General features: G+C 35.8%; 1 protein-coding gene across 1 annotated transcript in view; it reads right to left on the bottom strand.

The window, feature by feature from the left end:
• LOC123319421 overlaps positions 1 to 1,701 on the bottom strand; it is a 125,105-nt gene extending 123,404 nt beyond the window's left edge. Inside the window, exon 1 of the mRNA XM_044906384.1 lies at positions 1,664 to 1,701. Within this exon, the coding sequence (XP_044762319.1) occupies positions 1,664 to 1,697 (34 nt within the window). The 5' untranslated portion in view covers positions 1,698 to 1,701. The remainder of the gene's footprint in view (positions 1 to 1,663) is intronic.
• Positions 1,702 to 13,925: the final 12,224 nt, after the last annotated feature.

Raw genomic sequence — 13,925 nt, 5'->3', positions numbered from 1 at the left:
ACAATTCGAACACTACCGTTGACAGAAGTAGATACCTATTTTTCATCATCTTACTTCTGTAAAAATTATAATTATAGATAGCTATCGTATTTTATTTATAATATTACTGACTCTTAAAGTTTCTTTCATAAATAGAAAAACGATAATTGAATAAATTTTCTTCTTTAATAATCAGACGAAAGTCTTTTACTTTCTTTAAAAGGATATCGATCTCGATATCGATATATAAAAGAAATAATTATTCGTCAGTCGGTGATTCCTATCGCAGAAGGTTGAGTTCACATAGGATTATGTGGAGTTCACGAACCATAATGCATTTTCAACGGTCGCTATGGTTACACCAGCCTACTGAAAATTCAACAGTGAATCGAAAAGCAGGAAAAAGTATTGAATTTTTTTTTTCTTACGTTATCTTCATGTGAATAGCGACATATGATACATTTTTGAAATCATCAAAAAAATTGCAGCAAGATGAAAGAATTTTCAACTATAGTTTACATTTGAAAAATCAGAAATCCCTGTCGTATCTCGAAAATGACAGGATCAAAAAATTTATTGATATCATATTCGAATTCCTCATAAAAAAGTGCCTATAGAATGTAACAACAGATTTCGAATACGAGTTCAAATAAACGAGTTATTCAGCTTCATTAAAAATGACAATTTCTCAATTTTCGTTCATAACTCAAAATCTATGAACGTTAGGCTGGATCTGTTTTCAGTTTTGGATTAGTCAAGAAAAAAGAGTTCGAGAATGTGCCGTCCGTTTTCTTCTAGCTGCTATAGTTCTCGAGATCCCCTCAGTAGACAACGAATTTTGCCCACCCTGTACTTTCTCAAAATTGTGTGGCATATGCCATATGCCAACGGAGACTATAGCCAGTTGAGATAAAGCCCGAAGAGATGTTCGTGGAGCTTCTGCCATCATATTTTCAACATTGCTGAATAATTCTGGGTTTTTTTTTGTCGACTACTTCCTCTTTTGTTTGAACGTCACGGAAAACGTCAACATATCGCGAAACGGTACTTTGGAAAGATTGATAATAATCTACAGCTTATTCCTACTCTTGTTGTATTTTCTCCCCAATTTTGAAGTAGGATTCAATAGCAAATGTCGAACGTCCGTAAAAACCATCTTTATAATTTGCTGATAATTTTAATGCAATCCAAAACGCTTACTTGTCTGTTCACCTAGAAAAAATTATAGCAAAAGCTGAAATTACATTTAGACACGGAATATCGACGTTCGAAATTCCATAGCCTTCTTGTCGACGATTTTTCTTAAACGAACATTAGTTTTTTCAGCAAAGCTCATACTATTAGCTAGTCCTCATATCTTTTATTATTTCCGATTTGTATTCAATGAAAAATGTATTATTATTATTGATTAATTTCAATTATTTTTTGTAATACTGGAATAATTATTTTTTCATGTTATCGAATTCCTCGGATAAGATTTTTGCTGAAATATTACCTGGGTTGATAAACAACTGAAGAATAAACTTGTAAATGAAGGTAACTCTGAAAGAATATAATTTTCATTTTTTCGTGAAATTATTTGGCGACTTTGGAATGTTGAGGGATATCTTTAGTAAACTGGAGTCCCCATTGCCTACCTAATAACATGACCATATTTACATATAAGTAAGCTTTTATGACTTACCTAAAATAAGTTGTCCGTTACATATGTCAGCCATTTTCCTGAAAATGGTTATTAAATCAGCTTGGTGTACAGATTGCATAAAAAAATGCCAAATTAGGATTGATGAAATATAATGAATAATTTGGAATAAGAAAGAGAACGTCTCACCTTTTTTAGAATTCAGCCGCAATCTTTGTGGCTCAGCATGTCTGATCCTCCTGAAAAAATCACAATATTTTAAGGAAATATCGGGGATTCGAATCAGATCGAACCAATCAATTTCTGACTTCAATTATATCAATCTGATTAAAATATTTTCAATGTTGACACGTTGCCGCTTATACGGAAAATACTAACTCAGTTATTTCGATGATGGGATACACTATTTATTATGAATTTTTTGCTTCTTTTTCCCCATAGTATTTCTGTGTAGTACTTATACTCCATTCACTTTTAATTTAGCACTCGGTTGGCCATGGAAATTTGACACATTTCACTCTGTATAGTACGAAAATGTGGGGTTATGACGCTTCTCAAAACATTTTTGGGTTTTAATTCAACGCCATGTTGACCGTTCTACGTAAAAGTTTCTGTTATTACGTATTTTATCACAATGTCGAATCTCTTCGGAAAATATGTGAAGAACATAATTGAAGTTTATACAATCTAATTGAAGGCATACCAAATCCAGTTGTTTGCATGGAAAATACATGAGATCAGTATAATATCATAATCTGGACTAGCTTGAGGAGAGTTAATGTTCGTTGTCTTCTTTGGCTAAAGTTTGAATACGTTACATCAGTTGTAGATTTCAAAAATATTAACCCGAAGATGGAATGCATATGATGCAGTGGTTAGGAATGGGTATCTCCCGAAGCAATTAACAGATAATTACAAGAATGTTAAATTCTTCAACAGAATCATTTTGCATCAATATAAGTAAAAGGAATTAAAGGAAGTTTCAAGTCAAGATGAACTTCACCTTTGAACAAAAATTTCACATGAATAAACAATTTACAGGACAACTGGCGCTGTATATGTGTCTAATCTCTTAATACATTGATATAATAATAATAATTAGTTATTTATTGGTACCTTAAGACATTTATAAAATGTATAGGACGAGTTAAATGAAAAATAGAAAAATTAATTTTCGGGAACTTATTCTACGATGACATTAATCGAAAATCCTGTAGTAAACTTTTCGCATTAATTCACTCAAACATAAAATTCTCAAACACCATCACTTTTTTGGGTCTCCTAATAAAAGGAAATTCTTTGTCATCCTCTTCATTCACAATCTTTCTGATTGTGTGAATATTCAGCTGAAATATAAGTCGTTTAGATTCAGATGAAACATTATATAATTTCTCTTACATTGAATATGTTCGCTACCGTCTGACGTATTGTGGATTTTAGAATATCAGGGTATAACTATTTGAATGAGCGGACCCGAATTCTAAATAGCACTTCCTGAAACCCCGTCTCTTTTTTCAATCACTTTCGGCATTTTCGTAATAAAAATTGATATTATACTTCATTTATATGGTAACGTTAATCCCGTATTAGTGTAATGTATATATTGGTAAGGGGTGTGACGGGGAGATGTTCAGTGAAAGGCTAGATTTTTCTCTCCTTTTTTTATTCTTCGTCTACGTTTCGGCCGCAGTCGCAGGCCTTCTTCAGGACTCTGAGATTGATCCATAGAGTGAATTTATTCTGTCCTTGATGTGCCTGGGTGTCAACCCCTGTCGCCTACATTCCAAAAGGAAAATTCTCCTATTTCTAAGTGAGGCCAGTTTCAGGTTGTGATTGGCCCAAAGTTTCAGCTGTTGGCATACCCTGCTGCTGTATTGCTGTTTGATGTCTGCATAAAACCCCATGCTTCTATGTATGGTAACGTTAATCCCGTATTACTGTAATGTATATATTGGTAAGGGGTGTGACGGGGAGATGTTCACTGTGAAGAAAAATCTAGCCTTTCACTGAACATCTCCCCGTCACACCCCTTACCAATATATACATTACAGTAATACGGGATTAACGTTACCATACATAGAAGCATGGGGTTTTATGCAGACATCAAACAGCAATACAGCAGCAGGGTATGCCAACAGCTGAAACTTTGGGCCAATCACAACCTGAAACTGGCCTCACTTAGAAATAGGAGAATTTTCCTTTTGGAATGTAGGCGACAGGGGTTGACACCCAGGCACATCAAGGACAGAATAAATTCACTCTATGGATCAATCTCAGAGTCCTGAAGAAGGCCTGCGACTGCGGCCGAAACGTAGACGAAGAATAAAAAAAGGAGAGAAAAATCTAGCCTTTCACTGAACATCTCCCCGTCACACCCCTTACCAATATATACATTACACTAATACGGGATTAACGTTACCATATAAATGAAGTATAATATCAATTTTTATTACGAAAATGCCGAAAGTGATTGAAAAAAGAGACGGGGTTTCAGGAAGTGCTATTTAGAATTCGGGTCCGCTCATTCAAATAGTTATACCCTGATATTCTAAAATCCACAATACGTCAGACGGTAGCGAACATATTCAATGTAAGAGAATTTATATAATGTTTCATCTAAATCCGACATATATTTCAGCTGGATATTTCCACAATCAGAAAGATTGTGAATGAAGAAGATGACAAAGAATTTCCTTCTATTGGGAGACCCAAAAAAGTGGTGACATTTGAGGATTTTATGTTTGAGTGAATTAATGCGAAAAGTTTACTACAGGATTTCCGATAAATGTCATCGGAGAAAAAGTTCCCTAAAATGGATTTTTCTATTTTTCATTTGACTTGTCCTATACAATGTGAATGTCTTAAGGTACTAATAAATACCTATAATTATTATTTTTACATCAATGTATTAAGATGAATAGCCACAAATACGCGCAAGTTGCCCTGTTACTTGTTTATTCATGTGAAATTCATCTTAACTTGAAACTTCCTTCAATTACTTTTACTTATATTGATGCAAGATGATTTTTGTTGAAGAATTTAACATTCTTGTAATTATCTGTTAATTCCTTCGGGAGATACCCATTCCCAACCACTGCATCATATGCATTTCATCTTCGAGTTAATATTTTTGAAATCTACAAATGATGTAAGTCAAAGAATATAACGAACATTAACTCTCCTCAAGCTAGTGCATATCATGATATTATACTGATCTCTTTGTATTTCCAATGCTAATAACTGGTTTTGGTATGACTTCAATCAGTTTGTATAAACTTCAATTATGTTCGTCACATATTTTCCGAAGATATTCGACATAGTGATAAAATACGTAATAACAGAAACTTTTGCGTAGAACGGGCAAAATAGCATTGATTTAAAACCCAAAAATGTTTTGACAAGCTTCATAACCCCACATTTTCGTACTATACAGAGTGAAATGTGTCAAATTTCCATGGCCAACCGACTGCTATAATAAAAGTGAATGAAGTATAGTAGTGGCAACGGCGTTATGACATTAACGACATTTCATGAGTGCCAACCTTACTCTGTTCTAGTGACAAAAACTTGAGAAAATTATTTCATGGCCAACCGACTGCTAAAAGTATGGAGTATACATAGAGTCATTCGGGGCAACTGTGCGCACTTTTGCCTTTCAAGCCATACTCTGTTTCAAATGTTGAAGCTAGGAAAATTAAAACATATTCATAAGATAGACAATTTTCTAATCTATAAGAAAACATCAAAAAGCAAACAAACAAAAACGTTTTCTTTCCGCAAAAAACAATTTAATAAAGAAAGTCGGAGTGCGTTTACATGCCCCGTATTGCGGGTAAGTGTGCGCACCCTCACGGGGTAAGTGAACGCAGTGCTTAGTGAACCACACAATCAAAACAAATTACAAAATAATGTCATCAAAATGTTACAATATTAGAGAAATGCTGTTAATTGTCAATACAGAAGCGCCTTTTTACAAGCAGTGCATTATTGTTCGTGCCACAATTCTTGGTGAACACAACACCGCTATATGATAGAAGAAAAGGAGGATGGCGAAGACGTAGTCATGTATGCGGATGATACTAATATATTGGTTGCGGCTACCAACATATCTGAGGTAGTTGAAGTATCACAAAGAAAATTTTCTAAAACCACGGACTGGTGTCAAAGGAATCAAATCAGCTTGAACCTGAATAAAACTGAATGTTTAATATTCTGCACCTCACACAACAGAATACAAAAGCCAGAGAGTGTCGATCTTCTGGGACATAATATTAAAGTTAACCAGAGTACCAATTTTCTCGGTATTATATTAGACGAAAATCTCAACTGGCACAATCATATTGATGCACTCCAACGAAGACTGAATTCAGTTCTTTACACTCTTCGAATGTTAAAACAGCAGACTGACTTTGAGTTGCTTAAAACTGTATACTTCTCTAATTTCCAGTCAATCATGGGCTATGGAATCATCGTGTGGGGAAACAGTTCTGATGTTTCTAGAATATTCTTGATACAAAAAAGGGCTTTAAGAACTATGCTGAGTTTATCCTCCAGAACATCCTGCCGAGGAATATTCAAAAGAGAAGGCATCCTAACAGTAACTGCACTGTATATATATCGAACTCTAGTATTCGTGAAGAATGACTTCCATTATTTTGAAAAATATTTGAATCTAAATATGACCAGGCGCATACACTCATTCCATGTTCCGAGGTGCTCTCTCACGCTAACACAAAGAAACGTAGAATATATGAGCCTTGTTTTGTACAACAAGTTGCTCAAAAAATATCAAATTATAGCAGATATAAAAAGATTCAAAAAAGTTGTTCAAAAACTACTTGTTGATTTGGAACCATATTGTATGAGTGAATATTTGAGTCATAGTTTTCTTGTGTGAACATCTCTGTTTTTTTTTCTCTTGCTTTTGACTTGTTTTCTCTTCAAAATTGTATTTTTGATCATGAAAATAAATATTATTATTATTATTACATTCCCCTGTTGGTGGCTCTTCATATTTTTCTGAACAAATAGGACAATATTGATCGAGTCTTAACCAAGAAAATCAACAATGTCATAATTTATTCCTCACTGAACTAATGCCCATATATTGAATCTATGCGCACACTTACCCGCGCACACTTTCCCCAGTACGCCAAAATTTGAATTGACGTTCTTATAGAGTTGAGCAGCTAAGAGAACCTAAAATTCTTTATTATATATTTAGATTAATATGCCCATGATCGAATTAAATATTGTTTAACACTGAGGGACTCGGAAATTGGATCTGGCAGAATGTGCAGAGATGCTAAAAATTAACAAGAAAACTAGTGAATTTGATTGATTGCAAATAAAAAGTTAAAGAAACGTGGCACGGCGCACTCCTATGAAAAACTAATATGGCGATTCTGCGCCCTTGCTTCACCCAAATGAACCTCTCTTTCATACATTGCATAGTCGAGATATACGAACTGCGCACACTCACCCACTGCGCTCAGTTACCCCGAATGACTCTATCCCTGTTTCTGATATTTTCGGAAATATTAACGGTTTTCCACAAAAAATTGACAAGAACGCAAAAACAAATGAAATAGGCATATCAAAGACATTTCATATTTTAGGGAGCTGAAATTTTGAAGAAAGGCCTCCTGAGGCCTGAGGATCAGTCCCTTGTAAAAAAATTGATATACATAAAATGACCCCGGTTTTATAAAAGTTGATTGACGAATATATGTCAATTTGTTTTAGATCGATAATTCAGTCATTATCATTCAGAATATCATTATCTTACCTAATTATGATGTTTATACGTCCATTCAGTTTTTCTCAATTGCTACTTCTTCAATATATTCAGAAATGAAAAGGTTTCAGTGATATCGTTATAGAAATCGAGTGACTGTCAAACAGTTGATAGGACAATCAAAGTTTTATGAAACCCGCTGAGAGTGTTCCAAAATTATTTACATATCGCTCGAAACAAGAACGCCAAAAAACTAATTCTTCAAAGGGAACACCCCACTTTTCAACTGATATTTTCAGAGAAAATCAAAGTACGGATTTAACGAGGTGTTAAATAAACGTAAATTTCATTATATCAAAAATAAAGTCAAATTTCTATGGGACTGAGAATTTTTAGCGTACCAACGGCTTCTGACAAATAATAATATCAATAAAACTCCACTAGAATAACCGTTATTTCTATTCATTTTTCACAAAAATGCCATGCTAATTTCATATTTAAGAAACACAATTCCTTGTAAGAATGAGACCTTCAGTATAGTTTTCATTGATTGCCGAACCTCACGAAATTAACGTGGAAGTAATAATTCTGAGGCAGTAACATCACTTTCATAGGAATTTGACTTTATTTGCGGAATCAATCATAAGGTTTTCTCAGAAAATGTCTGATAAAGGGTGGGGTGTTTCATTGTGAACGATCAACATTTGCCGTTCTTGAATCCAGTGACAATACGAAGAATTTTATCCTGTATATCACAAACCGAGCTTTCCAACAAGAAGATCCTCTGGATCCCAGTGCCCCGTTTTCACAATATCAGCTTCATAAAATTTGAAATGTTTTATCTATTCCTAATTTGTTTGATTCATGCTTTTGGAAATTTTTTATGTTAAATCGTCAATATCAAGAATAGGGATATGGACCAAAATACTCAAATGGGGATAGAGAAGCGAAAAAAGTTAAAATAAATAGAGTGCCTCAGCATTTGAAATAACGAAGTCTGTAGTAGGTATTCAATTTACGCATAAAATTGAAGAAAAAATCATAATAAGCAGATGTTATTTGACAACATCTTCACGGCTATTACCATCTCCTGCTCTTATGACTATTTGTTTACGTCTATGTCGTCTATGCATAGATTCGATTGAGGTCCTAATGTCTCCTTGATCAATCTGTTTCCATTCAAACATCAGCAACCTCTACCAAGTTTGTTTGGAGGAAACGGGCTCACATCTGCCTTCCTAGCCGATCCCAAAGGTGTTTAATGCAAATGAGGTCAGGACTACGAGCTGGCCAGTCCATGCGTGTAATCCCAACTTCATTTAAATGGGCTGTTACGATTCTAGCTCGGTGTGAGCGCACGTTATCGTCCATTGACAAAAAGTTGGGCACCAAAAATGGTTTAAAAGCGACCACATGATCATTAAGAATAGTGGTTATGAACCATGCCGCAGTCATCAATCACCATCAATCACCACTAATTGTGTGCGTACTTCAGAACTCATTCTGGACCGAACCATAACCGATACTCCGCGGTAGCTAATTGCACCGGGCTTTCGACCAAATCGAGGTACGGTGAACCTAATTTTCACACTGCGACAGCTGCAAGAGAAGGCCCTTGAACAACAATCAAGGATCTATACAGCCTACATCGCTTTAAGTAAGGCCTTCGACTCGGTGAGCACTATGGAAAATCATGGAGTACCCGAAAAATTTTTAGCAGTTGCATAGCAACAACACCGTTAGAATACACCATAATGGCTCTACAACCGACCATTTCTTAACCAACTCTGGAATAAAACAAGGCTGCGTGCTAGTGCCTTTACTGTTCAATATTTTCGCCATAGCTGTCTCGATAATTGATGACTCGAGTATGCCTGTAAGAGGTGTTGGAATAAGATTCAGATTTGATGGAGGCCTATTCAACCTGAAGCGCCTCAGAGCAAAAACCCGTACCAAGTTTATCACGAAACTTCAATATGCAGACGATTGCGCACTTATCGCTAGCAGCCCAGAGGATCTACAGATAATTCTGGACACCTATAAACATATACGAAGCTTAAGGCCTTAGACTCAATATCGACAAAACCAAAATCCTAGTAAGTCCGCCAGAAAGCCTTCAAACACATATCAGCCTGGAAAATGAAACTCTGGAACAGGTCGAGAAGTTTGTGGCGGCGTAGTTGTACCCATGGTAGAGGAATACTTCATCTCACCATGATGGTACCAAGGGTAGCCAAACGATGGCATCACTGCGCACGACGGTTGCGATCACAGGGTAGATTATACGTCTATTGCGGTGCAGCATACGCCAAACGATGGCGCCACCGGCGACGCAACACTCTATACCCTCGACGTAACCGGCGTTTATAGCAGGCACAAACTACGCTGCTTCGGCGATTGTCGTAGGTAGCTGCTAGGGTTCATTAACCTACCTGATGAGTCCGACCCTAGCAGTGGGACGAAACAATCACCCCAAGAGCACGCCATTCTTCAAATGGCGTGAACTCACCCCAGCACATACCGCCAAAAGTTCAAATACTTGGGAAGCTTCATAAATACTAGGACTAACCTAGACACGGAAATACCCAACCGTATCAATTCGGCATCACGGGCATTCTCAAAGATAAAGGTCAGAGTGTTTCAAAATCACGACCTCAATCTGACGACCAAGACAGCTGTTTACAAAGCAGTCGTCCTCCCAACGCTTCTTTACGAAAGCGATAGCTTGGACGCCCTACAGGCGACATATTTGACTATCAATGCCCTGAGTGTGAAAGGATCTGCAGGTCACAGTTGGGTCTCTTCAGTCACAGTCGCAATTAGCCCTAAGGAATTATAAGCCTGAGTTCCTTTTTTTTTTAATGTCTTTTTGTAGATTTATTCCCGGTAACGGGATACAGCAATGAATGAATGAATGAATACCGGACCGAACCATAACCGATACTCCGCGGTAGCTAATTGCACTGGGCAAATCTTTCACCCTGTCTTCTCCAGACATACTTTCTCGACCATCAGTTGATCTCAGACAGAATCTGGGTTCATCTGTGAACAAGTTTGCGATTGTCCAATTTGCATGCTCTCGTGCAAAATCTGGTATTGCTCGATGATGTTGTGGCATTAACTATGGACCATGGACTGGTCTTCTTAAAATCAAGATAGCTTCCGCTAGTCGTCGTCGAACTTTCCACCTATATTAATGTTAATATTTCTCACTTTGTGAAGACGATTTAGCTTCTGCGAACTTGTTCATACTAGGAATTGATCGTCCTGTTGCGATATCGCTCTTTTTCAGCCTGATCCTGGTCTTTTTGTGCAAGCTGCTTGTTTTATTGAAATGTTGAAGAGCTTTTTGAATCGAGGAGCGGTTAACATTCAGAACACCACCAACATAACGTTGACTCCGACTTTCCTGAACTAAAGCTATAACCCTTGCTGCATGCGTAGTGCGTAGGGGATAGGGCAATTTTTTGATACGAATGTGCTGGAAATTGATCAACAATTATTATGGATGACAGTGTTGACTCAACAATGAAGTTTTGCATACTTGGACATCAAATAATCTGTAAAACATGGAGTTGTTGATAAAAATGCCATTATTAGATTTTTAACGGTAGAACAAAAAAAAAGGAGAAAATACGTTATCTTTCATGTGTCGGACTTATTCATCGAAATTATTTGATACTATGAAGTGAATATAAATTCTTCTGGGAATAGACAAAACATTGAAGGTTTGAATTTTTTGTACCTGAGTGTATATTATCATTCGTATTTCTGTGGTATGCGGAAATTTATTATTTGTCCTCATTTTTTGATATGCCAATGTATTGGAACGATATTCTCGTTATCGCCTTTCTTTATATTTCTTATGTTGAGTTGACAGTGGCCAAGTGGCTCTATTTAGAACATATCGATGACATAGAGATTATTTGTTAAAAATCTCCCAACCATACATCACAAATTTTATATTGTGAAAGCACAGAAAACCACAATTTTTGAATGGAAAACACTGCCATAATTGCTTTAGGATGTCTAGATCTATCTCGTCTTCAGACTATCTATTCAATATGACACTGTTCACATACTTTTCACTATGCGATCGAAATGTTATATTGATAATCCAGTATTCTTATGCCAAAAATGTGTTCCTCCACTTATTCTGATGATGATTGAATAACTCAATAAATTGACGACAAATGACTATAGAATATTTTATTCTATGCCAAAGATCTTGAAATTAAAAGCATACTTTTTAATGAATTAATAATCATTATATGTATACACCTGTTGAAATTTATCCAGCTCATTTTTAGTAGCAAAACAAACATCTTCAATCAGGTGAGTATTTAAGCAGTACATTGGAAATTCTGTGAAATTTTTTCAATCAGAATCATCTTCAAATATCCTTCCTAAGGCAGGCGATTTGTATTGAATAATTCGAGTGAAATTGTTTCTAACTCAATTATCACTATTTGCAGACATTCCTTCTTTTTGGTATAAAAAAGAAATTATGTTGTACGTATATATAAGTTTGAAATATAGGTACTGCAGAGAAATGCAGTAATTCACATTACCATTCTTCACTATGATTGTCAATACAAATGATTTGTGACTTCTTATATGAAATCAATACAAAACTCAACAACAGGTCCTGAGTTATGCTTATAACATATCTCACCATTTCTAAAAGGGAAATTTTCATTGAACTTCAACATATTCTTGAAGAATAATGACAACAGAGAACAGTATTTAATTAAACGAAGGTAAATAAACAGATATAAAGACATCGTCTCAATCTTACCTGAATATCCTTTATATTGGCTCCAATCCAGACCTTCATGTGGAACCTTCAAACCGAATGTCACTACACAACAAAAAACGATACACAATATGCGGAAAATCCGATTTTTCCTATTGAAGAAAGATAACACGGGGTGGCGAAAAAGGGGTGTATTACGTCCGCGAATGAACCCCCATAAGGAAGTCTTAGCTAGCTCCCTCTGCCGGTCTTTTGGACGAACTATTATCGATTTACCTTCACTTCAGATTCGCTTGAGAGATGACGTCATAGTTGCGTGCATTCAGCGATGAATTTTGGTGATTTTGGTCATAAATATGTAAGAGCACTTGATCTATTTTAAGTTTATAAAGATTATGACAAGTTTATCAAGTTTGTTCTTCAACATACTTCGGGTGTGTTTCATATTTTGAAGGCGATAATTAGGATAATCTTTGGGGGAGAGAAGGAAGTGATCTTTTGAATGCACTTGGAGCATTCAAGGACGAAGTAGAAGGAGGAAACGACAAGAAAGGGATGTTCTAGATGCGCTGTGGGCATTTTAGTGGAACGTCCTTGGTAAACCTTGCTACCAACAAACGATTATTTATCAGTGCGGAGATTGTAGTAGAGTGTTATTCCGTTGAAGAATTTTTCTGATGGAGCGGATCAACAAAATAAACTGCTCCACATGAGTTAGGGATATCGACTTAAATTGCAAAAAAATATAGTTAAAATAAGATTTTTGTGATGAAAATTCATATTAATATTATTTCAAGTTGCAAATTGATTTTAACCTGTAGGTCTGCAGCGTATACAGGTTGGTTAAGAAAAATCGAGTAAAATAACGAAATTTTATTCCCAGAGAATTCAAGCATTTTAAGACTGTCAATACAATGTATGGCCTCCACGGGCATCAATAACAGCTTGACATCTTCTTTGCATACTATACACGAGGTTGTTGAACATTTCTTGAGGAATCTATTGGTCCCATAAACGAGGCAGAAGCTCTCTCAGATCATTTAAGGATTCTGGGGTAGGTTGAGGATTATGTAATCTTCTTCGGACCATATCCCATGCATGTTCTATGCAATTCAAATCTGGTGAGTGCGGAGGTATTGGTAAATATGGAATACCAAGCTCCTCGCGCGCATTCTCAACTATGGCTGCACGGTGCCGTCTAGCGTTATCGTCTAGAAATTGAAAAGTTTACCAATAGCAGCGTGAAAATTTGGCACAACATTGTCAATGACATGCTCCCTATAGTGTAAGGCGGTCATATTCCTCTATTGACAACTGATAGTATGTAGTATCCACTCAAATTGAAAATCACTAAATGGAGACTATGAGACTATGCAAAAAAATGAAAATTTTCTGCTTGGCCTTCTTTTCTGGTCTTTGTTCACACAAAACTCTCTCCAAAATTTGTTTATTGTGGATTTGCTTTCTTGGAAAGCTCCCATATTCGAAGATTAATGGGTGTACCTAATAACTGATATTTCGTAAAGGGGACTGTTGGGTGGATTATGTTGTGGGATCCTGGTCATTTTCATTATTTCAAGTTTTACAATTAAAATTGAAAAAGAAAATTTAAACGATCTCAATAATCCAAATGATCAATTAATTACTTCTTCCAAAATACGAAGAAACCGCTCTCCTTATCTCTTATGCCTTTGAAGTTTGAAATATCTGAATAAAGTTATAAAGTTGTTGCAAATAAATGAATTAATTCAGATTCACAACATCCGCAGATAATTAAATCAACGAATGTTACGATCTAAATCGAACTAACA

Source organism: Coccinella septempunctata, chromosome 8 (genome assembly GCF_907165205.1).
Source record: "Coccinella septempunctata chromosome 8, icCocSept1.1, whole genome shotgun sequence".
NCBI classification, from domain to species: Eukaryota; Metazoa; Arthropoda; class Insecta; order Coleoptera; family Coccinellidae; genus Coccinella; species Coccinella septempunctata.
Note: the sequence above shows the minus strand (reverse complement) of the source record. Positions and strands in the feature narration are given on the sequence as shown.